This window comes from Rattus norvegicus, chromosome 12 (genome assembly GCF_021556685.1).
Source record: "Rattus norvegicus strain SHRSP/BbbUtx chromosome 12, alternate assembly SHRSP_T2T, whole genome shotgun sequence".
In the NCBI taxonomy this organism is placed as follows: domain Eukaryota; kingdom Metazoa; phylum Chordata; class Mammalia; order Rodentia; family Muridae; genus Rattus; species Rattus norvegicus.
In genome coordinates, this window is record NC_141545.1 from 45,929,751 (window position 1) to 45,955,284 (window position 25,534).

Genomic DNA, 25,534 nt, shown 5'->3' on the forward strand with positions numbered 1-25,534 from the left:
GTGGCTCATCAGGCTGCCCCGTGTTTTTGTCCCATCTGACATCAGGAGGCTCCAGCACTGGTGATGCCAGACAGAAGGGTCTCTGGGTGGCTTTGAGCTCCTGGACCCTGACAGTGTCACAGAAGAAAAGATGGGTTTTAAGATAGGAATGGTCACTTCTGGAAGGGCACACTAACTAAGCCCCCATCAGCTGTCCCCGTGGGGAGGGTCCCCTTTTAGTAGTTTCCCTCCTTCCTTTCTTCCTTCCTTCCTCCCTCCTTCCCTCCCTCCCTCCCTTCCTTCCTTCCTTCCTTCTTTCCTTCCTTCCTTCCTTTCTCCCTCCCTCCTCTCAGCAGAGCCACAGATGGAAACCAGAGCCTTGCGAACACTAGCCAAATTCATCCCCTTAGACTTGGCCTTGAGACTCCCCAAAACAACCAAAGTAAAGGGGCCCTGGCTTGATGTTTTGCTAGAAGCCCTGAGATCAAAGACAACACGCGTTACAGTCCCCTGAACATCACTCTGCACCAGGAGGTGCAGAGCCATTTTCAAACGTTATTTAATGCTGCCTCCGTTTATTTATGCCGCCCTCCAGAGCTGGTGTTATTGGTCACTGTGAGCGTCATCAAGCAGCGATCCAGAACCTCTTCTCGGTGATGACCGGAGTCTACCTTGCCTAACCTCAAGTCCCACAATGTGTGGTTGCCTCCCTAGGAAAGAACTGTGGAAATAACACGGTCAAGGTCCCAAGAGCAACCAAGAAAGAAACACAGATGTCATGAAGAAGCCATATGGGGAGGAATTCCAGACGACAGGTGGTCCTTTGGGCTGACTTGAACCCCTCCCAACCCAGGCACCAGACATGAGAGAGAAGAAGCCTGGAGAACTGTGAAGCAATTGGTGGTAAACATTAGGGGTTTCCGGCTGCATGGGCCTTCTTGTGACTCATCGACCTTGCTGTTGTCGCAGCGTAAAGGTAGCAATGGACAGCGTGGGTGTGGCTTGAGTCACAGGGAAGTGGAGGGTAGGTGAACTCAGCCTGGTTCTGGATGTCACTAGCCACCAGTTATAAGGGGTTTCCCAACAGAGCCTCTGGATATCCTACGGTAAAAGCAAAGTCTCGCACATGCATGCGCGCGCGCACGCACACACACATACACACACAGCCCCATGGTTCCCTGACCCACCTCCTAGCCTCTAGCTGGAAGACTGTAAGCATAACAAAACAGTGGGTCTGACACACTGCGGATCTGGGGGTGGTTTGTTGTATAGCAGTACACGGCTGGAAATGTGCCCATTTTACAAAGAGGAAAACTTCAAACTTCAGCCCAGAGAGAGCAAGCCACTTGACTACAGTCCCACATCCATCAAGGCTGGTGGCCAGTTTGCCCTGACCCCAGAATACAGGTCCTTTCAAATGCTAGGCTGATGTGACAAGGAGCCAGAGGTGACTGCTCCAAGGACAAACAATTAAAAACAGTGCCCAATAGTTGTGGGTGAAGCAGAAGCAGCCCTAGTGTCAAACTCTGGATGTAATTAAGAGGCCCTCCTTCAGTGAGGGCTAAGAGCCCACAGGGATGTTCCGGACATCAACCTCTGACCTCCACATGCACACTCAACACACGTATACATATGCACCCACACACGAGCCACCACAAATATGTGAAGCCGTGTACATGCATGCACAAGAAGTGGGAAAATAGATACACAAATTCCATTTGCTTCCGGAAGCCAGCAGAAAACCAGTAGGTGGGTTTTAGGCAGAATGATACCCTTTGAGTGACACCCGCTGAGACAGGCTCTGGCTCCTGGAAGGAGAGAGGGGATGGTGAGGGAGTCTTCCTCTCAACAGCCAAGGCAGGGAAGCAAGGCCACACTTCACCAAGGGGAAGGTCAACTGTCACCAAGATGCTCATCTGGTATCTGCTTCCAGATCTGTGGACTCCCCCATCTCTAAGTTGACATCACATTTAATTCACCTTCAACACAGTAAACGGAGGCTTTGAGGGCCTGAGAAACCACCTCCTGATATATGCAAAATTGGCTTCTAGCGTGGGGTGAAATCGTTCCTGGACCAATTTCAGCACGGCCCATCGATATGCCCAAGGCAACATAGACGGATCACGCCAGAGAGAAAGATGTACAGAGAGCTGCCTACTGGCCGTACGCCAGAGGGAAGACACTGATCCGGCTGTTGCTTAGGACCCCCAGGGATAGCTACCCATCCATCTAATTCCCCACCAGAAGCTAAGAAGATCACCACCCTTTAGTTCAACAGATGTTCGGAAAGCCCACCACCATGTACACAGCTGCTCTGGCAGATGGGGAAACATCCCAGTCAGAGAAGCCAGGGTCTGGAGTACCACAGAATCTCCCTTCTGTTGCCTCTCCCCTCCCAGCACTCTGTCCTCCCCCCATTCATCCTGTCTTATTGCCAGAGACCTGCTTCTAAACCAGATGAATTCTGCCCCGAGTATCTCTTCAACCCATCACAGGATGGCTTCCCTCTGCCCTGCAAGCTTTACTCTGCATAAGCCACCCAGAGCCAGGAGAGCCCAGAAGTGTTAGCGCCCCATCTCAAGCCTCTCCCCCTTCCTGCTGCCCACCATCTGGCCCAGCCATGACTGTCTTCCCCCACCCCCCACCCCCTGCTACCCCTCGCCTCATAAAAGCCACACCTTACCTTGTTGATTTTGTTGGTTTTAGGGAGCGTCTGGCTGATGTGGAGATCGGAATATCGGGCAGGCTTCCGGACAGGGTTGTTGATGTCACAGGGGACGGACTCCGTTCGCACTAACCTTGCTGGGTCCGTAGGGTGAAAACAGCAGAGAGAGTCTAAGTATCACATTGGCTTTGACCATGTCAGGGCAGAGCCACTCAGGTCCCACTTTGAAACCTACCAGTGACACTAGAAATGTTAGCCATGAATCATCGTGACAGACATTCCAAGTGTGCTCTGTGGTTTTCACACTCTTTGTATCATGTGCATAGCATGTGTGTGTGTATGTGTGTGTGTATGTGTGCGTGTGTGTATGTGTGCGTGTGTGTGTATGTGTGTATGTGTGTGTAGGTTCATGCAAGGTGTATATATACTAAGATAGGTACTTATTACTCTAGATGTGTCAAATGGGTGTGCATAGCATGTGTGTGTATGTTCATGCAAGGTACACTAGTATGTACTTGTTAGTGTAAATGTGTTATGTGTGTATGTGTGTGGGGGGAGGGTTCATAAAGGTATACTAACATAGGTACTTGTTACTTTAGATGTGTCACATGGGTGTGTGGGTGTGTGGGTGTGCGTGTACATGTGGGTGTGAGTGTGGATGTGCATGTAGGTGTGGGTGTGATGCCCTGGGAAGATCACCCCTAGGTCTTCCCTTGATCTCACTCTCCCTTATTTTTATTAAGATTCATGCATTTATTTTACATATGCGAGTACACTGTCTCTGTCCTCAGACACAGCAGAAGAGGGCGTCAGATCCCATTACAGATGGTTGTGAGCCACCATGTGGTTGCTGGGATTTGAACTCAGGACCTCTAGAAGAGTCATCTCTCCAGCCCTCCCTTGACTGTTTGAAATGGGTTCTGCCACTCAACCTGGAGCTCATAGTTTGGACTACGCTAGCTGGCCAATGAACTCCAGGGATCCGCCCACCTAGACTCCCACCCCCAGCACTGGGGTTATAGGTGTGTCTGTCACTCTGGCATTTTGGTATGACTTCTGGGGCTCTACGCCCAGGTCTACAGCATGTGTGGCAGAACGGCACAGACTAATTTACCAACTGAGCCAGCTACCCCAGTGAGCATATGCATATTTTTTCCGACTTTTGATTACCTCCCCTCACACGCGTTCTTGGACAATGGGATAGGAAGCTACTCTCCTTTGCTCCTTTTTTTTTTTTTGTTCTCCCACATGGGTGCTACTGTGCTGTGTGCATCTTGACACCTCTCACATCAGCCTTGGACTCCACTTGCAATGCAAAAATGCGAAAGGCCCCTGATTCCTAGAGGCCTGTAATTAGGGCCATGATGGACACCTGTCCCCCATGCTTCTAATAATGTATTTGGATGTCTTTTGTGATGTATGGAGTTTATCAAGAGTAAGGAAACGGCCACACACTGGACTGCACTTGTCCCAAATAACTATGGATCATGACAGTAATGGCTCAGCTCCTCCAAGCCATCTCCCCTGGGGATCACAGCCAGAGCCAGAGCTGGGCACACAGTCCTGTGGGGCAGGACTCCGTCCTCAAGTGCCTGCCTCTGTTATTTCTGTCACTCATGAGGAGCACAGCGTGCGACAGTAGCGAGGACTCTCAAGTTCAGATTTGCCTGCCTAGCACCTCTCCTAGTTAGTTGTGTGTTTTGTTGGGGGGCCAGGGTGGAGGGGGGCGCAATGTGGAATTAAAGCTTTGCTCTGACCCAGGGATTTAATTTCTCTGCTTAGCCTGAGCTGCCGTTACCATGGAAACAGACTCTATTTTCAACTTCCCACCAACAGGGAGGTGGGGGAAGCCGCAAGAAGCCAGTGGACATCTTCAGGAAAGTTCTCTTTGATTTACTTGCAAGACACCAGCCCTCCTGGGGCCCAGGGAGCTTGGCCTTGAAGGCGGGTGGGAGGAAGGAGGCCTTCTCCAAATACCAGACTCTCAGGGAGGTTCACCCTCCTACAACCTGGGTCTCAACTTCCTGGAGGGAGTTAACCTTCAAAGCACCCACTATGGGGCTGCATTCCTTGGGAGGCAAATTCCCCAGTGATGCTGACCTCGGACTCACGGACCAAGGCTCAGGAGCTATGTGAGCTCAGGTTTCAAAATAGCAGTGCCAGGTGTGTTAAGGTTGTAGGGTGGGAAGAGGCAGGAGAGGAGAGAGCCAAACAGTACTCCCTTCTGTCTCTGTTCATGGAGACCCAGCATGGGAAAAACATCAAAAACCCACAGCTTCTGACAGCTCAGAACCTGCTTTAGGGGGAAACTCACTTCTTGCCTGAAGCTTCTCTTAGGTTCATTCTTAAGCTGGGTTTGTATTCCCAGGCCAAGTCTGATGGGAGGATGCAGAAGGGAGGTCCAGCCTTGTTAAAGCCTGTGTCTTAAGCTTGCTCTCTGGTGGGTCTGAGGCTCCCTCCAAGCTGGAGATGTTGCTGTGGCTGACAGCTGGCCAGGAAGTCCCAGAAAGTCTAAGGCACCTAAAACTTCACAGGCTTCTACTTGAACGGTCACAAACGTACATGACATAAATCAGCCTGCCTGGACACGGTCGGTGCTCACCCTCTCTGAGCAGTACCTGCCTGGATTTTCTAGTGAGCCAGGCTCCGTTTACCCAGCTTCTCTCATTTGGGATGTTTGCTTGGCCCTCATCAGTGTGTGATCCCCCCCCCCACACACACACACCAGATCTGATTCAAAAAGGCAGGTACTGATCCAGCATCTCTGGGGCAGGGCCAGGAAGGGTCTGGTTCACACTCACATGCATGGCCACACTAGGGTTAGGCAGAGTAAAGAGGGGTATAGGTTCAATGCCCAAAAGGGAAGAACAGGCTTCCCTTGAAACCCCAGGGAGAAGTTTCATTTCTTTAATGATGTGACCCCCCTGGTAGACTGGCCTCACACCAGGGCAGGCTCTGATGGCAAGGCTGGCTGGGTGACTCAGTGGGGGCAGGGGGTAGAAGAAAGATCTCAAAGCCAAGTTGGGGGGGGGGGGGGATGGGAGGCTGGTGATGGAAGGAGGTGAGGGAGGTGAGAGTGCTCAGAACACATTGTCTGGGGTGCTCAAAGGATTAATAGAAACATTGTAGGGAGAGAGAATGGGGGTGGGGGAGGAAGGGAGGAGAGAGGGGGGAGAGAGGGATAGAAGGAGAGAAGGAAAGAAGGAGGGAAGGAGAGAGGGAGAGAGGGAGGAAAGGAGAGAGAGGAGGACAGAGAACAAAATGGCAAGCAAGCTTCTTAAAGGAAAAGAGACACACATAGATGGCCACCACAGACAAGATGACAGGGCGAGGGGCAAGAGAAGGAGCCTTTAGAGAAATTTCCAAACAAAATGTCTGACATTTACTTCCTTTCAGGGGTGGCTGGGAGGTCTACATCATGTGGTTTAGTCTGCGAGAGCCTAAAGGGTGAGGAGAATGGAGGAGCCAGGTACAGGATTGGGCCATAAATGAGAGGTTGTAAAAAAAAAAAAACCAAAAAACAAACAAACAAACAAAAACCCCACACCATTGATGCTTATCAATCATCTGTCCCAAGAGAAAGAGGGAGGGCATCAGGAAGCTCACGGCCTGAGCTCTTCAGGCTGCAACATCTGGCCATTTGCACTGAGGAGCAGAGTTCTGATCTCACAAGACAGAGCAGCATCGTCAGGAGAGGTCTCTGCAGAGATGGAATTGGCCCGTTTCTGCTATCACCCAACGTAGCAGCCACATGGAGCTCCTGAGCCCGAGGTGTGGCTGCCGAGACTCGGGGATGGAACCTGTGTTTTTAGCTCATTCTCAAGATCCTCAAGTCAAATAATCAGCTGTGGCCAATAGCTTCTTATCCCACAGCACAGACTTAAGAGATCGCCCCCGGGGATGGATCATGGGCTCTGGGAGTAATGAATCCACAGGACAAGGAATTAAGGAGTTATTTTGCAAGAGGGGCTATGAGGTTTTATAAAGAGCTATTGTCTCCCACCACGTCCCGTGGTAGAGAGCAACTTTTTTCCTCCCAGCTGAATGGGTCTAGTTGTGCACTGTGAAAGGCTCCCAGCTTGGTCACGTTACCAAGACACTCCCAAGACCCCAGAATAGGGGAAACACAGATGGCCTGAAACAACTCTGGCCCCAAGCCAGTCTCCTCCCCAAGGCTACTTCTGCAAGATCAACAGAGTGAGCCTGGGTCATACCAGGGAAAGGCCCTGAGCTCTTTTTTGAATATGGAGGAAAAGCAATGGAGTGGAAAGGAAGAAGGGGGAGGAAATTAGGATCAGAGACAAGGAGGGGAGCAGCAGGTACGAAAAGATTAGAAGGACCGGTAGAAAAGGAAGACGTAGTGATGGCAGGAGTCAGATTAGGTAAGGAACATGCAGGGAGGAAGAGGCTTTAGGAGGAGAGAAATCGAGTGGGCAAGCATCTAGGGATCAGGAGTTATCTGGAATCATGCTGGCGGGGAAGGGTACCTTGGATGCTCAAGTTCCAGAGCCCACCTCAGGGTAACAAGTGTTAAATACTTACCTCCTCGGTGGATGATCAAGAGGTGACAGGGTGGGGCTTCTTTGGTGCATTTATTGTGGCACTTTAACCTGAAAGACAGAGGAAAGGGAAGATGGATGGATGGCTTGGTAGACAGATGAATGGGTGGGGGTGGAGTGGATGGATGGATGGGTGGGTGGATGGATGAGTGGATGAATGGATGGATGGATGAATGGGTGGATAGATAGATGAATGGATGGATGAACAAATGGATAGATGGATGGATGGATGGATATGTAGATGGATGGATGTATGAATGGGTAGATGGATAGATGGATGAGTAGATGGATGGCTGGATGGATGGATATGTAGATGGATGGATGTGTGAATGTGTGAATGAATGAATGGATGGACGGGTGGGTAGGTGGGTGGATGGATTATAGATGGGTAGATGGGGGATGGATGGATATGTAGATGGATGGATAAGTGGATGGATGGATGAATGGATGATGGATGGATGGATGATGGATGGGTGTATGGAGAGATGATGAACTAATGGAGTAGATGAATGTACATATAGGTGGATGGGTAACAAATGGATGTGTAAACTGGTAGATGGACAGATAGATGGATGGAGGGATGGAAGGATAGATGGATGACTGGGTAGATGAGTGGAGGAAGAAGCAGATGGACAAATGAGATGCCCCAGTGGTCTGGAAAATTCCAGGCCCTGTAGAGGGCAGTACATGAGATGCCGGGAGGCAGCAACCACAAATGTGACCCTTGGCAACCCAGGTAGTAACTCAGGAGAGAGGCTGCCAAGTGCGACTCCTCCAGTTCCACCCTGGGTGGTCCAAGAGAAAATAGCAATGGCTTTACCAACAGTATCCATGTTAACTTCATGCACTGAAAATGTGCTTAGAATAATGGCCTATATTCATCGTCATCAATATCATCATCATCATCATCTTCGTCTTCATCGCCATACATCGTCATCATCATCATCATTGTCATCGTCTTTGTCCTCATCATTGTCAAAAGCAACACCCCGAACTTACTCCTCATTACCAAGTACTCAAAGAGTCATTCACCACTCGCCGTACTACACATTCTCCATACACTATTTCCTTTGAATCTTAGCGACTCTAAGAAATAGTTATTATTATCATTCTCAGCTTCTTGGTGGGAATACTGAGATGAGCCGGCTTGCCCCCGATGAAGCCCTGAGGCACTATCTCACAGGTAGTCTCTCGTCTATCCTAAAGCCTAAAGCTCTTAGGAGACATCAAATTAAAGTTTCCCTTTCAGACACAGTCATCAGCAGGCATCCAGGAGCAGAGAGGACAGGTGGGTTCCTTTTAGACAAGCCTAAGGTGTCGGCTCGCTTTCCCACCACGTTGCCTGACCTCCCAAGGATATTGCCACCCCTCCTCCATCACAGCAGATGACTGTACTTAATACAGACAAGACGGACACTGCATGCGAGATCCTCTGGATTCCCCCAACATTTTGTGAGCCACTGCCAAATTTCCGATTGTAATTTCTGATCATTCACAGTTTTGCCAGGCAACTGACCTCAGGCTACCAGCATCTTAGGACTGAGCAGAAAGTCCCACCCACCACACAGAAGTTCGAGTGTGTTTCTTCCCTCTAAAGCTGACTGTCCTCTCTGCACAATGGTTAGAACACCTAGGCATAGAGCAGACCATGAGTCTAGAGAGAACTGGAGAGACCAGGAAAACCACCAATGGTTCTCAACACGGAGCTTCCCATCCAGCCCCATTGGTGCCTTCTGGAAACATCTCTAGGACTCTTCAAAGAACTGGTATCTCTGAGGCTAGACTAGAACAAGCCCCCGAGCGACCCAGACAGGTCAGACACTAGGGAAATGCTGGTCTGCTTGTTATACAAATGTATACTTGTTTCCCTATTTTTTTGTTTGTTTTTTTTACTATCTTTCATGGCTCTGAGAGAAGCCCAGGATTCATCTCTGATATGGATACTTTACACCTGGGGTCTTCGAGCACACAGAGGACAGGCTAGGAGGAACCAGAGAGCTCCAAACCATTGAGCTCCTCTTCCCAGCTGACCACACCGGCGAGAAGGTCTTCAAATGCTCAGCCAGTCCCAGACATGGACGGACAAGAGACATGAATTACCACAGGGTGCCTGCCTGCGGCCTTCTTCCACCTGAGCATCTCTCTGCTCTCAGGTCGCCTTGTGTGAATGACAAAGGATGTGGTTTTTTCCATTCCCAGCAAAGTGGAGTTTCCATCTTCTAATAGACTTACTGCTGTGGTTTGAGTCTGAAGCGGCCACCAGAGGCTCCTATTTGGAACATTTAGTCCCCAGCTTGGAGTGTGAGTTTGAAGGCTGTGGTGTCTTTAAGGGGTGGGGCCTGGCTGATAGGTGTAGGTCACTAAGGGGCGGGCTTGGAAGTAACCAGGGTCCAGACTGCCTTTCTATTTCCTGTCACATGAACATGCCAGTCTGAATGCTCTCAGCACTGTTTCTTCCTTGCCCCAGATAGGAAATCCAGAAACTGTAAGTAAAACAAACAAACAAACCAAAAAACCTATCTTCCCTCAAGTTGCCCCTACCATGGACAAGAGAACACAATACACTTTAGCCCAAAAGATCCCAAGATCAGGCCTGGTGGCATATACCTGTAAGCTCAGCTTTCAGAATAGGGGGTATGAGGTCAGCCCTGATATACATTCTGAGCTCCAGTACTCTGCAAGGATTGAATGATACCGTGCTTAGGAAGTGTTATACAAGTTACCTGCAATGGGATGACTTTCAGTATGTGATACCACCATCAACGTCATCACCACCACCATCACCATCACCATCATCATCACCATCACCACCATCATCACCACCATCATCACCACCATCATCACCACCATCATCATCACCATCACCACCATCATCATCACCATCATCATCACCGTCACTGTCACCATCATCACCACCATCATCACCATCATCATCACCATCACCACCATCATCATCACCATCATCATCACCATCATCAAAACCATCACCACCATCACCGTCACCATCATCATCACCATCATCATCACTGTCACCGTCACCATCATCATCACCATCATCACTGTCATCATCATCATCACCATCACCACCATCACTATGAGTAGGAGAACTACGATTACATACAAGCACCGAGCAAAGTGTTGATGCTTGGTTAACTAACTGATCCTGAGTGCGGCTGAGCCTAACAGCATTCACCTGTACTCTCAGTATTTTATCAGGCTGGCATCGGAGGATTGTGAACCCCAGGCCAACCCAGATTTCATACTAAGACCTTGCCTCAAAAAAGTATAAAAACAACCCCCCTTCCCCAAAACAAGTATCTTTATTGGGTCCTAGACCGGGGTTTTCAAATGTCCCTGCTCCCTGTAGGAGACAAGCAGATTTTGAAACACTAACTCAGAGTAAACAGGATACAGGAGAAATGGGGGACTTGGCCCGGCCCAGCGACTTCCCCAGAAGTTGGCAAAACTGACCAAACGAACTGTTCAAACCCACATTGCCCTTGTCTCAGGGAGTTCTACCTGTGCCCAGTCTGGGACCTGCTTCTCAGGCGGCTCTGTGCTGGTCTGTAGGCTCCTGTCAGCCTCACAGGTCTGCCCTGGGCTGTGATCAGACAGAGAGCAAAGACCAGATTTCCTCACAAAGGGACATGGTCCTTGGAGATAACACCTTGTCCCCATCCACACCCGTGTTAGGGACAAGGGAAGAAATTGTGAGAGAGACCCTGGGTATAAGAGGGACAGGGCACAATTTATCAGAAATAGAAACCGTGTTAGTTTTTCTTCAATTTTTTGGTTAAAAAAAAATAGCTCGGGGTTGGGGATTTAGCTCAGCGGTAGGGGGCTTGCCTAGCAAGCGCAAGGCCCTGGGTTCGGTCCCCAGCTCCGAAAAAAAAGAAAAGAAAAAAAATAGCTCTCAAATTATCAATATTCCACCCACTGCTGCCTGTCCACTCAACCTCCCTTTCTTTTCTTCCGCCATCTCTGTAACATCTGCCCAGCCTCCAAGGCTCCAGAGGGCCCATCACTAAGAAGGGTAAGGAAAGAGGACCACAGTGGAGATGAACACTTGGAGACAAATTCACCTCATCTACTCCATCTTGGGGACCGAATCTAGGACCTCGCGCGTGCCAGGCAAGCACTCCGTTGCTGAGTGAGGCCCCCCAGCCCGCTGCTTACTTCTCCTTAATATTTTTAAACACAGGGTCTCAATAAATTGCCAGGGCTGACTTGAAACTCACTGTGCAGCCCAGGCAAGCATGGAAATAGCCGTTTGCCTACCTTGGCTGCTCAGGTAGTCACATCATCAGGCTGACTCAGATCTGGTCATCTGATGGAGATAAGGTCTCATTTAGCCAGCGGCTCCCTCAGGGAACTATGTTCCACACAAGTAACTGTTCCTCAGACCTGAAGTTTATCCTATTAAGCCTTGGAATTACAAGAAAGTTAGCCACCTTCAGAGGAAGCTTTACATGATTGCTCTCCGAGATGCCTGGCTTGCACAGGGCAGTGTGGCTCCTTGTGCAGACCCGCAGTATGTTTGCAGAGATGTGTGGCCTCCCTGGAGCCTGTGTGACCCTACTCATGTCTCTTTGATCACACAGTTAGGGCAGGGAGCCGAGGCCTGCTCAGGTCAGCCTGACCATGAAGCCCAAATATCTATCTATCTATCTATCTATCTATCTATCTATCTATCTATCTATCTATCTATCTTTCTCTCTCCCCCTCCCTCCATCCCTCCTTCCCCCTCTTCTCCCTCTCTCCCTCTCTTTCTCACTCTGTTGTTCTTTCTTTCTGTGTGTATGTGTGTGTGTGCATGTGTGTGTGTGTACATAGGTGTGTATTTGTGAGTGTATGTGTGTGTATGTTCACATGTATGTGTAGGTAGGGGTGGGACATGGTACATGATCTCATTCATGGATGTATACTTGGAGTTTAAAGGTCAACCTTGGGTACCATTCTTCAGGAGCCATTCAACTTGTTCTGTGAGACAGAGTGTCTTACTGTGACCTGGAGCTTACTGTGATCTAAGCTGATTGGCCAGCAAGGCCCAGGGATCCTTCTGCTTCCACCTCTCCAGTACTGGGACCACAGCTAGACCACCACAGTTGGACCACCCCAGCTGGGCCACCACAGTTGGACCACCACACCTGGAACACCACACCTGGACCACCACACCTGGAACACCACACCTAGAAAACCACACCTGGACCACCATACCTGGAAAACCACACCTGGACCACCACACCTGGAACACCACACCTGGACCACCACACCTGGAACACCACACCTAGAACACCACACCTGGACCACCATACCTGGAAAACCACACCTGGACCACCACACCTGGACCACCACACCTGGAACACCACACCTGGAAAACCACACCTGGACCACCACACCTGGACCACCACACCTAGACCACCACACCTGGAACACCACACCTGGACCACCACACCTGGACCACCACACCTGGAACACCACACCTGGAACACCACACCTGGAACACTAAAGCTGGCTTTTTTGCATGGGTTTCAAGGATCAATCTAAGTACTCCTGTTTTATGGGGAACATTTTACTGTCTGAGCCATCTCCTCAGCCCCTAGGTGACTTCTCTGCACCTAGGACCTTTCTCTGGTGTCTGGGGATCTCCCTGACTTACCATTCAAAAACACAGGCACCTCTTGCCCCGCATCTGAGTCTGAGGTCCACCCTCTTCTCAGCCTCTACCTAGTTAGCTGGATCCTCCTCTTCTCCTTCCTTTTTTGTTAAAGGGATGCCCCACCCCCCACCCCAGACTAAATTCATTCAGTACTGAGGGTTGGAAAAACACAAGATGAGGTCAACATTTAGAACCCCATTAAATAGCATGTTGTCTTCTTTGAGATCCCATTTCTAAAGTCAGGGACAAACCCAGATCCACAACAAGCAGGTCATTTAAGAGAAAAGCTCGGTCATGCCAGTAAGGTGATCCAGTAAGCTGCGCACAGAGGGAAGGCAGCCATGATCAGCTGCACTGAACAGGTTGGGGCTTTGGACAGCCAGGGTCTATTACCAGCTTGCATAGAGAGAGCCCTGGGTCGTCCCCTGGCCAAGGAAAACCCATGTTGTTCCTGATCTTGTGTCCATGTTAGGACTCTCGGTCTTCTAGCCAGCCCATCTTCCTCGTCTAAAAAAGTCTCCCAAGCAAAGGATCTCCCACAGTAAACAGGAGAGTGGTTACGGCTTTCTTGAAGACCTACTCTGTGTCAAGTATCCGTTCTTGGCACCGTACTTCCATCCTCAATGCTGAGACCTCGAGAGGCAGAAGGTGTTAGTCTCCTCACCTCACTGAGGAAGACACCAAGGTTCCAACTGAGGAGCTGGCTTGACCGCATCAGCACAATCAGGAAGCGATGGAGTCAGGATTAGAACCCAAGTTTGGCCAGAATACTCTCCTGACCCCACTTTCTGTTGGAAGATCCAAATCCCACCTAGGAATCCTCTCAGGCAATGACTCTACTTACCTCAAGTCCTAGATGCCAACAGACACTCCTTGGGTCCCCCGGAAACCCACTGTGTAGCAAGTGATCATCTGATCGATCGACTGACACACTAGCTGCTCTTCCAAAGACAGGGACAGGGTGGTCTGATTGGGGGAAAGATGTCCATTTCCAGCTGGGCAGACAATGCTCTCTAACTGGAGCACGGGGGACAGAGCTCAGTTGGGGTCCCACCTGCCTCCTTTCCAGGACTAGCATCTCAGCGTCTGACTAATCCTGTCAGCCTCGTCAGCCATTTCTCTGTGTGCCAACCCTGGTTCTTCGCATCGGAGCCTCGGAGCAAGGCAGAAGACCCCAGACATGGGAGATGTTTCTCTTCTTTTCCTGCCTGTCCGCCCAAGTAAGGTTAAACTAAATTGTTTATATTTTCCTGTTTTGCATATTAAATCACTTTTCTAATCGGGCTTCTGGAAAAGGATGCAGGGTGGGGGGGTAGAAGGAAACATTTCTTCCTGACTGCTCCTGGGATCGAGTTTAGCTATTCCAAGTCAGACACTTCCTGAATCAACTCCACTTGATATCAGCAGGTTCTCTGACTTGAGCCTTCCCGGATATCATTCTCAGCGTGCCACGGTCCTCCAAACCCTCCAAGGGTCCCCATTACTGTGGAATCCAATTCAGGCTCCCTATGTTGCTTTGGAGAGTCTGTCCACCTCATTTCCCTACCTCCCTTCCTCCCTCCCTTCCTTTCCTCCCTCCCTTCCTTTCCTCCCTCCCTTCCTTTCCTCCCTCCCTCCCTCCCTCCCTCCTTCCCTCCCTTCCTTCCTTCCTTCCTTGTTTCCTCCCTCACAGTCTCAGTGCTTCAACAACTTGGCCTCACCAGAACAGAACTTGTGATCCTGAAACTGTAAAGCCTGTTCGTTCTCAGAAAGGCACGACAGTGACCCCAGACACACTCTACCTCCCTGGCATCATAACCTAAAAGCCATCGGTCGCCTTCCACTTCCAGAAAACATGACGGACTCGAAGGGAGAGTGTGGCACCCAGAGAGATGGAGGGGAAAGCTTTGGTCCAGGCTTACAGCTGAGCCCAGGTTCTCACACTCTGCCCTGCATACTTCAAGGGAAGCAGAACAGGAGACAGAAGTTGTGCTGTGACCAGACCTGGGTCCCCACAGAATGATTAAATATCCAAGGAGTTAGATTACAGGCATCTGTGTTTGAGTGGCAAATATGCCCACCCTGTAAGACTTCTGAGGCCTCTGTTTTCTCATCTGGAACATGGGAGGAAGCCTGCCTTCCAGGTTTGAAACGTGTGGGAGCATGCTTCTAATGTGTTTAGCAAAGTGCTGGCAATGAGATGAGGCTTCAGTGCCTAATATCTCATTACCATTACTATCACCCTCACCACCAAACCATCACCATAACCATTATTATTACCATGACCCCACCCAATTCCCCAATTACATGAGTCCCTTTCTTACATACAACTGTAATAGGATTCAAATTATTTTCCTCCTACGACAATAAAAACTATTGCACATAAGAGATGGTTAATTTCCAGGGTGGTTTTTCTGCAAGAAGTGAAGTGTTTCTATTCGTGGAAAAGCGAGTTCAGGCTTCAAGCGGGTGATCTCCAAAACGCATGCTCGTAATTACATCCTGCCAACATCCTGCCTGGTGGACAGCCTCCCGGGCCTCCAGGAACTCCACGGCAGCTGCAGCAGCTGTACCCATGGGTCCACAGTTTAGTAAGGGTGGAGGGATGAGCTCCCACGCCAACTTGGCCACCTTCAGTTCTCCCTTCCCTCTTACCTGTGGCTACAGCCATTTTGCAAACCAAGCACTTTGTAAGCAAGATGTTGTACGTCAGGTAAGGAGACTGTACAGGGTGCACGGTGATTGAAAATGCAGCGAGCGGATCCTGTAATGCAGCCGAACTGTAAAAGGGCCAGAGCCCCTATCTAAGTGCAAATGAGTGATCGCTAATGTGGAAAGAAAGCAGAGTCAGCCTGTGCAGCCAAGGGACAGGGTGGGCATCCAAAGAACCCGGGGAAGGCGGAACACTTGCCTTGGTCAAGGCAAGCATCTCATGAGGCTGCTGTCCTGCTTACTAGAGAATTGATCAGGGGGTTCACACCTATGTAGGCTGGCAATGGCCTTAATGGGAACACATCAACGCCTTGGCTAGCACCAACCTGCCTCTGTGGCAAGGTGTCTAACTCAGGGCTGACCAAGGCGTTTTTTTTTCAAGCAGTTGGGACTTTGGCTGGAATGGGGAAAGTTCCAGGCTAAGCAGGGCACTCGAGGCTCTAATTATTCTGTAATTATGGGGTTGGAAATTCCCATAAGTCATCCTAAAACCTTAAGGTGGGAATATTATCACCTGAGCATGAAGGTTTGGTAATACATTTACTTATTCTGCAAACCTGTTTCTCTAAACCAGTGGCAAAAGTGCCTTTCTCTCTGGCAACATGTACAGACTTCTTCTGTTGTCACTCTTAAGACGGGAGGCCACACACTCCTAAGAGGCTCTTTGGATGCCCACCCTGTCTGAGTTCCTTGGTAGCACTGGCCTGGTGTGAAAGAGAGGTCGAGGCAGCAAAAACAAACAGGGCTAGTTTAAAACGTTGTGTCTCTATTGGTGGCTTGGGATAATGTCTCCTTCTTTATATAACAATTTTATGTGCATATGTATATGTATGTGTGTGTATGTGGGCACGTGTGTGCATGCCTATGTGTTGCAGGTTGCTCAGAGGCCACAAGAGGGCACCAGATCTGGAGTTACAGGCAGTTGTGAGCAACCTGATGGGGATGCTGAAACTTGAACTCAGGTCCTCTGAGAGAGCATCAAGCACTCTTCACCACTGAGCCACCTCTCTAATCCCAGCCCGGTCTTTATCACTCAATAGTAGTGGCCCCGACAGAAAGAAAAATACATCTTCGCTTCGATTTTCTGTTTCTACCACAAAAGCCACTCGAGATGCTCTTGTGTAAATGACTGTTTGCCTATAAGAAGTCGAATGAAGCCAGATGCGGTAGCACACATTCGTAATCTTGGCAGTGGGGAATCGGAGGCAGGGGATGACCTAGGTTTGAGGCCAGCCTGGGCTATCTAGCTGAGTTGTAGTCTGGCCTGAGCTACACTGAGAGAGGGGGAGAGGGGGCAGAGACAGAGACAGAGAGGAGAAGCTAGAAAGGTTTCTAATAAATGAGACCTCAGGGCTTCAGATACCCACGCAAGGAGCTCTGAGTGGGGTGGGGCACAGACAACCAAACCCTGGGAAACCCACTGCAAGAGCAAACCCTGGCAGCTGAGTCCACGCTGAGGAGACAATGCGGAAGAGTGCTGACATCCGGCCTCTCCGCTCGCGGCTCCCTTCCACACTCCTGAACCGATTAGATGAAACTGCCTCGATTTAGATAACTGGAAATTGCTTTCCAAGCCTTAATTTCCTATTAGCTCATTAATCTCTCTATTCAGACTCCCAACAAGACAGCTGATGATAATTCCGGAGGAAGTGGGCACTTAAGAGGAGAGCACTGGAGGTGGGGAGAGGGGCTAGGCACTAAGGAGACATATCTGGCTTCCTGGGTGGAGATCTATCCCAACATTAATTTGTAAAGGCAGCAATGGTGATCGTTTTCACTAATTAGAGCTCATAACGGGCCAGGTAAGGGAAGAGCGTGCTTCTAGCAGGCCAATTACACCGTCACTTTTTTTTAAAAAAACTGTTTTAGTAGTGACTTCTCTCACTGCTGTGACAAAACACCAGCAAATGCAAACTTGGGGGAGGAAGGATTAACTTCAGCTCATTTTTCAAGGGTGTGGACCATTGCGGAGGGGACAACACGGAGGCAGGAGAATGTGGTGGCTGCCACAAGGTCCCCATGGTCGGGAATCAGAGATAAGCAATAGTGCTCACTTTTTCTTGTGATGCCACCCAGTACCCCATGGGATGAGGCATCCAACAGGTAGGGTGGTTCTTTCCATCTCAGCTGAACTAATCTGGAAACTTCAGACATGCCCAAGGGTATGCTTCCTGGAGAGTCTAGATACTCTCAAGTTGACAAGCTACAGTAAACCTCCACTGAGGTAAATGTCAAGAAGCCGTTTTAGAGAACATGAAATGGAGGAACAGAACTGATCACATGACAAGCATGAGATAGTATCAGGAGTCAGAGGCATATCCCACAATGGGAGGGCTTTATCCATTTTATCCCCTGCCATTGTTTCCAGCGTCTGGAAACTCTTTTAATATGTTTTATTAATGTTTAACACCCTTAATCCCCGAATCTGAAATTCATAATGGCTTCTGACTTGAAAGTTCCTGAGCACCCATGGGACTACAGGTGGAGTACTATCCAGGACCACAGGTCGAGCATTTTCTATGCCTAACCTCAGAGCTAAACTACGAGCTCGCCAAAAACACTATGCAAATGAAGTTTAGGTTTGAGGTTTAAACCTGGTTCTCATCTCCCTAATATCTCACATATGCAAACATTTGCATTATGCAGACATTTCAAAGTCAGAACACATCTCAAAGCTAAAACCACTTTTGGTCCCAAGCAGTACAGATGAGGGTTTCTTAACCTGTGACATTAAGTATCCATCTGGTAACCAAGCAGTACAGACCAGTGTTTCTTATCCTGTGATATTAAGTGTCCAGTTGGTAACCAAGCAGTACAGACAAAGGTATTTTAACCTGTGATACGAAGTGTCCAGCTGGTGAGTATTGGCAGGTAACTGATGAAATCCTCTTGCCTGCTTCTGTAAGAAGTGACGTCCAGTCTCCTCCTTCTTAGGACCACCTCTCTGAAAGGTCACTTACAACTGTTTTTCCTCCTTGACCTTCCTTCTACTCAGAAGCACTTCTCTGCTGAGTCTTAAGTCCTTGACCATAGAGCTTGCATATTGCCTAGTCCTATCCTTCATCCAATCCTCCTAGGAGCCCACTCACTATGTCCTCATCTTTTTTTCAATCCTTGAAAAACACATGCAAATAAATGTCCACCCTCTCACCTTAACTGATGCTCCCCAGGACTTTCTCCATAGGATGAGTTTCAACTGACAGTCTCAGTGTGCCTGGATAGATATATCATGGACTTGGATCTTGTTTCTGTTGTAGCTGACAAAGGTATATGGCTTGGACAAAAGCATGCCAGGATACCACAGCAGCTGCAGCAGCTACTGTTACTGTCACGGTTGAGCACATTGGTAAAGTCATGGGTACCATCCAACCATAGTTGATCTGAGATCTGACCCACCCCTCCATGTGCCAGGAGCTATTTTGCACAAGGTGGAATGAGGTGGGGTGTTCCTTGATAACAGTGTGAGGTGAGGACACTTCAATGACTCCCTCCAGTTGTCCAGTGGTGGGCGCCAATATCATGTATACTCTTCAGAGGAGAAAAGGCCAAGATTACGGGCCTCTTAGGACTTCACACAAAGATGGGACCCAACATTAGTACTGTTGGCTTCCAGCACCTTGGCTCTCTCTCCTGTCCCAGCCCCCTCTCTAGACCCTTGGCAGGGTCTTGGCTTTGGTCATTACTCCTAGAACAGAAGGAAGGGAGGAAAAGCTGCCTCTGGGTCCCACCTCTAGTGCTGAAAATTGAAAAGGCTTGAGAAGTGTTCAGCCTTGCTGACTCCTGGCTGTGTCCCTGTCACCTAATTACTTGACTTCAAAGCCTCCACACAGCAGGTGTGAGGATGTGAAAGCCATTTCCTCCACAGGACACAGCATGAGTTGATATAGTCAAGATGAGTCTCTAAGGCAACAGGTGTACTAGGAAGACCAGGCAGCCTCTGAGCCAGACCCAAGCACCTGCCCCTGTGCACCCCAGAGTCAGAAAGCTGAGGGGCCACCTGAGAGCCTGGGACCACAGAGAACATCAGCTCAGAATGCTAATATATAGCAATTACTGTCCCAACCGCCTAAGACCATAGAGCTAAAGGATCCCCAGGGGCTGGAAATAATTAATCCTCTCCACAGCCCAGACTACCAGGGAGCTTGACTGATTTACTCTGGTAAAGCCACCAGATAGGCATTTTGCAAGATACCTGAAGAGAGAGAGAGAGACCGACTCTTACTGAGTGTCTCCTATCAGTAAATTGTCTGTTTGGTGATTGTTGAACCTGAGGAATGAGTGAATACATGTGTACAAATATATGCAGAGAGACACATGACATATGTATACATGCATGCAGAAGGACACATGACATGGTGTACATGTATACAGAGAGACACATGGCATGTGTATGCACACATGCAGATGTACACATGATGTGCACATATATGCAGAGGTACACATGACATGTGTATGCATACATGCAGAAGGACACATGGTATGTGTGCACATATATGCAGAGGAACACATGGAATGTGCATGCATACATACAAAGGTACACATGACATGTGCACATAAATGCAGAGGGACACATGGCACGTGTGCACACACATGCAGAGGGACATATGAAATGTATGTGCATATGTCAGAGGGACACATGACATGTGTATGCACACATATAGAGGGACACATGATATGTGTGTGCATGTATGCGGAGGGACACATGACATGTGTATGCACACATGCAGAGGGACAAATAACATGTATGCACATATATACAGAGGGATAAATGACATGTGTGAGCATATATACAGAAGGACACATGACACATGTACACATATAAACAGAGGGACACATGAAGGACTGAAATGTGAGATAATTTGCTCATGGTCACACAACTACTAAGTGGCAGGTACAGGGTTTGAACCTGGTTCAATCTGTCTCCAGAACCCCTGGCTGGTGTCCATGTTGTCCCTCGCTTTCTTTCTAACATTCTGTCAGACACGACAGAGAATGGGCATAGGAAGGAGTAAGGGTGAAGATCATGGTGATCCCACCTCCCAACCAGAATTAGCATCCAACATGAAGTCATGGAAAGAAAGAAGCAAGAGTTAAGGGTCCTGAGTTCAAGTCCTCCCTCCCCCCTGAACTGTGACCTTTCCAAGCTGAGGCATACTTTTCACAGACATAAAATGGGGGAATCATAACACACCTTCAGAGATGGCACACGGCAAGAAAGAATAGAGGAGAAAGAACTTTGCAAACTATCCAAGGCATCTGCAAACCACAGGGCTGGAGCCATGTGGCCCACTGTCCTCATAAATAAAATGGTTTTATTGCACCAAACCCACTGTTATAACTATTTCTGAATTGTCTGTGGCTGCTTTTAAGACACGGGAGTCAGTTTTGAGCATCGGTAAGGGACACACCAAGGCCCTGGAGGCCCATAGGGCTTAAAATATTTACTCCAGAGCAAGAAGAAGAAAAGTTAGCTGACGACTGATCAGTAACACTGTGTTAGTTAGACTGTGACAGCAGTCCTGGAACAACTGCAGCTCAGGGGACATAGTCCACCATGGTGGGAAAGCCTGGTGGTGGGAACATGAGGTCCTGCCACAGAGGTAGTGAGGAAACAGAGTCCTGGGTAGGAAGGGAGCTGGCCTAGGACAATTCACTTCTATTCCTATATCCCAGCGACTGCAGCTAGACCCCATGTTCAAAAGGATCATCAAATTCCCAAAACATCAGCTGGGAACCAAGCATCCAATCACATGAGACTGCTGGAAACACTTCAGAGTCAAAACTACCATAGATGGCCTGTGTGAGAACCACTACAGGGGTTCTAGCCCCCCACCTCCTCTCAGCTCTGGCTTTCCTCAGAACTGTTCTCCTTGATACCCTACCCAAGCACACAGCTCTGCCTGGGGGCCTTTTCTGAAATACAAAGAAAAAAAAAGTCTCTGCCAAGTCAAGAGCTCACTCATACTTGCTGGGCAGCGCCCACGTCCATCCCTGCACTGGCTGACCTCTGACGACGTAAAACATCCCTTGAAGGAAAAGCACTCACTTGCAGTTTTTACACTTGAGGCCAAAGAGCATCCCTTTCCCGCAGACCGTGCACGTCTGAGACATCCAGTACTTGGTGGAAAACCTGTGGGAAAGGAACAAGAAGGTCTGAGGTGAAGCAGCAGCCACATCCCCTGCAGGATGCACCCCTAGAATGGGAAGCCTATAAACCCTGAGTTCCAGCCTTGTCTGTTTCAAGACTAAGTTGCTTTTAAGTTTAATCAAGCGGCTTAAACCATGAAGCCTCACTTTCCTTGCCTATGAGGTGGGGGTAATCGTGATGGCGTGTTGAAGGTGTTGTAACATCTGGGACATAGGTCGTGCTCAAAGAACTGGGCTATGTCAGTGATTACCTTGGCTGTTCAATACAGTCTGTGATTCACTTAACAAACACACTGTGGTTGGTCTATTCATGGTGGGTCCAGTTAAAGAGAGCAAGGGACCCTCCCAATCCACTAGCAGCAGAGCATTCCCCAACCCCGACAAACGGAAGCCTTTTCTGACCATTGACCCATCTTCCCCCAGTCACTGCCACCTGCAGCAGTGTGGAAATCCCCACACAGCACGGTTTGTCACCAATTCGGGTTGGAAGTCATTAGACTAACTCAGAGATTACCTCTCCGGGCACTGTGGTATGCTTTCTGCCTTGAGATAGAAGACAGAAGCGGGGGCTGGACCCAGCAGAAGCACTGGAGGTTCCCAGGTCACAGTTAATTTTAATTTTCAATTTGTGCCCCCGTCGGCAGTAGTTATGGCTAATCTCCACTGCCCCCTCTGAGTGTCAAAGGGGAAACTTGGACGCGGTTACATAACTCAGACACAGGGCACTTTGAGGGGGGAGCCTGCCTCCTTCTGCTGCCCCCTCTTGTGGGATCTGGGTCAGACCTCCAAACACAGTAAGCCATCAACAGCCCGGAGCTGCCACAGCTAAGCAAACAGCAAAATTCACATTGGAGATGCTGGCTGGGCGGATGCTCCCTCTCTGGCTTTGGACTTGGGCTTGGCTAAGCCCCTTTGGGTCTTAGCAGGGTTTAGCAGGTTTATTCTGCTCACTGGGGTGGCTCAGGGGAGGGGATGGCAAAAGACCCACTTACTGGGTAGCATCGCGGAAGAGGGGGAAGGTGTGAGGGCCTGCCGGCTGTTTTCTCTCCTCTCTGGCTAGCCTTGTCCTGTCCCCTGGGTGGGTGTACTCTGCTTTCTGGCTCCTGCTGTGATAATTCAAATGAGAATGAGATCTATTGCTGCTAGTGGAGTTCTTTATGAGATAGGGCTTTATTACGAAGCCCAGGCTATCCTTGAACTCTTGACCCTGGGCCTCACGCTCCGGTGTGCTAGGACTGCTAGCATGGACCATTACACCCTACAACACACGGAATGGCATGTTAATGTCATTTCTTTACCAGGCTGGGAGACTCTCCTTCCTGGCATCTAGCCAGTGGGTGGACATGTGAAGCCAAAGGGTTAGTGGTCACCAGGAGGCCCTCACCTCATCAGGAAGCCAGCTCTGGGGCCCATGGTGGCCAGCCTGCCTGACTCCCCTATACACCAGGGTCTGAAGCTGGGCAACACCAGGTTCTGGTAAAATGGTGAGAAAGTCCAGGGGTGGATGCCAGCCGGGTAAGTCTGAGGTGAGAGTATCCCCAGCAAGGGGTGTGACTGAGCAACAGGCTTGACCAATCTGGAGGGGTAGCTGTGCCAGAGACGTGATTAATACAGAGGGAGAAAGGAACCACAGCTCAGTCAACCCAGGAGTGAGCTGAAACGAGAGATCGCCGTGGCCAGCGCAAGGTGCAGCTGAGCCAGAAAACATTTCACAAGGCCCTTGTCTTCCCTCCCCTTTGCGCCCCAGCTCAGCACCTAACCATTGCTCCACCTGGTCACTGACATGCCCGTCACCATTCCTCACGGCTACACCAAGGTCTCCCTGTCCCGAGTTCTGGCATGTTTCTGTAAGAGCTGTTGATGTGTCGTTGCTAGAGTGCTTGGTCCAGCCTGGCCCCAGGCTGAGGCTGTGTGTCTGTGTTGGTACCTGGTGTTTCTCCCCGTAGGCCTCTGACAGACCTCTGGGAACTGTCATGGTTTGTTGGCAGACACTCTGCTGACTGGCCAGCTCCTCAGGGGCACAGACCTGCGTCCCACAGCGTGGACAATGGCTCTCTGTCCTGTGACACCGACACTAGCCGTTTGCACGTTGGAAGGAAGGCTCCATGAAGGAGCGAATGGGAGTCCGGCTGGGGACAGAACTCACCAGCAGTATCTCAGATCTCACGGGACGAGCATAACTAATTAGCTTTCTGTCCCTTCCCTTATCCATTAAGGCCGCCGTTTTGCCTCAGCAGTGAGCTTCGCCATCCCCACCTGACTTCCCCTCTTCTCCCCTGAGTCTGGGAGGAGACTGGAGCAACATGTGGAAAGCTCTATTTGGGAGAGTCTCGAAGTTGGGAACAAATTCCAGGCCATGGGGGATCCGAGGGAAGGCCTCCTCCCACTCGCCTGCCGGCCTGCTGTTCTGGGCTAACCTTTAGCACTGAGTTTAGCTGGCCACCTTGAATTTTGTGAGTAGAGAACTCCACTTTGGAGCCTGAGGTACTTATTAATGCCAGCGAGGTGTGCGCGCGATGCACACCATCTTATTTATAAGTGGGATGTATGAACTTGTGGGATTTGGCTTAATTCTTACAAGAAAATAAAGTTTCTCCTCTAACTGTGGTTTGATGCCACAGTCTCTGGTAGCCTGCTAGACCTGTTTGATGTTACAGTTTAATGTCATGTCTTTGAAGATCTCGACTGTAGTATCCCAGGGTCTTGTTTTATTTCTCTCATTGCATGCTATGTGATTTTTAATCATAAAATTATCGCCCGAATAAAAATGGAGCCCCAGAGAGGTTAAGTGATTTCTTGAGGCTACAAAACTTTACCAGGGGGGGATTAGAACTCCGATCAGCCTGACGGTAAAACCTCTGCTTTTGCCTGCCTGCGGTGGATTCGACAAAACCAAGGCTGCAAATGCAGACACATTGGTCTAGCAAAAGACAGGACACGCCGGCGAGGGAGCTGGGGACGGACACGGTACTGGCACCCATAGGAGTCGGCCCCCCTCACCACCATCAGCCTACTACCTACCTGTGTTTGATGGAATTGCCAAGGTCTCTGCGTGGGATCTGTGGCGACCATCGAGGTACAGAGAGTGTGTCTGTGGGGACAAGAACAGACAGGAAGGTCAAAGGCTGAGCCATCTCTGCCTGGGTCTTGGGAATGAAAAGGAGCCCCAACCTCACTGGCCACGGAAAGGGATCCGGTTGCTTCAGCCTGTGGAGTCATGGCAGTGCCCAGTGTAGGTCATGGGCTCGACTCACGGGAGGCTCCTCAGGCAAGGCAGGCAGCAGATACCTTCAAATATGCCCGCCGTAGTAGGGCATGCGGAAGTGTACCAGTCAGTCGAATGCTCAGGCTGAGGCAGGAGGACCATGAGTTCAAGGTCATTCTGCGCTACACAGCAATAAAAGCAACGAAGAAAGGAGGAAGGAAGCTGTATGTGTGAGATGACGGCATAACTCAGTGATGGATGAAGGCTTTGCCGACAAACGGGAACACCTGAGTCCAACGGCCAGGTCCCACACGGTAGAAGGAGAGAGAGGTCTGGCCTCTGACGTCCACGGGTGTGCCCACATATAACCACATTAATAATTAATTATGTTGTTTCTTTAAAGGCCTTGATTATAATATAACGACCAAGTTCTCTGGTGTTCTGAAATGTTGAGCCCCACCCCCACCCCACCCTCATTGCCTGCCCGCCACTCCAGCCTCCTAGAAGTCCTTGGCAGGCAGCAGACATAAAACAGCCCTAGACAGACAGGGAGAGAGGCCAACCCCATGCCAGCGCGCACTTCTCAGCCAGATGGATGGAGCCTTCTGGGGGCCTCAGGGCTGCAGATG

The 25,534-nt window shown here is 49.7% G+C and overlaps 1 protein-coding gene across 1 annotated transcript in view; it reads right to left on the reverse strand.

The window, feature by feature from the left end:
* The window catches only part of Ksr2 (kinase suppressor of ras 2), a 379,931-nt gene that overhangs the window by 80,572 nt on the left and 273,825 nt on the right, over positions 1-25,534 (reverse strand). The window contains exons 6-9 of the mRNA NM_001447263.1: positions 24,722-24,791; positions 21,600-21,683; positions 7,187-7,254; positions 2,663-2,781 (exon numbers count right to left, since the gene is read on the reverse strand). Coding sequence (NP_001434192.1) covers positions 2,663-2,781; positions 7,187-7,254; positions 21,600-21,683; positions 24,722-24,791 — 341 coding nt within the window. The remainder of the gene's footprint in view (positions 1-2,662; positions 2,782-7,186; positions 7,255-21,599; positions 21,684-24,721; positions 24,792-25,534) is intronic.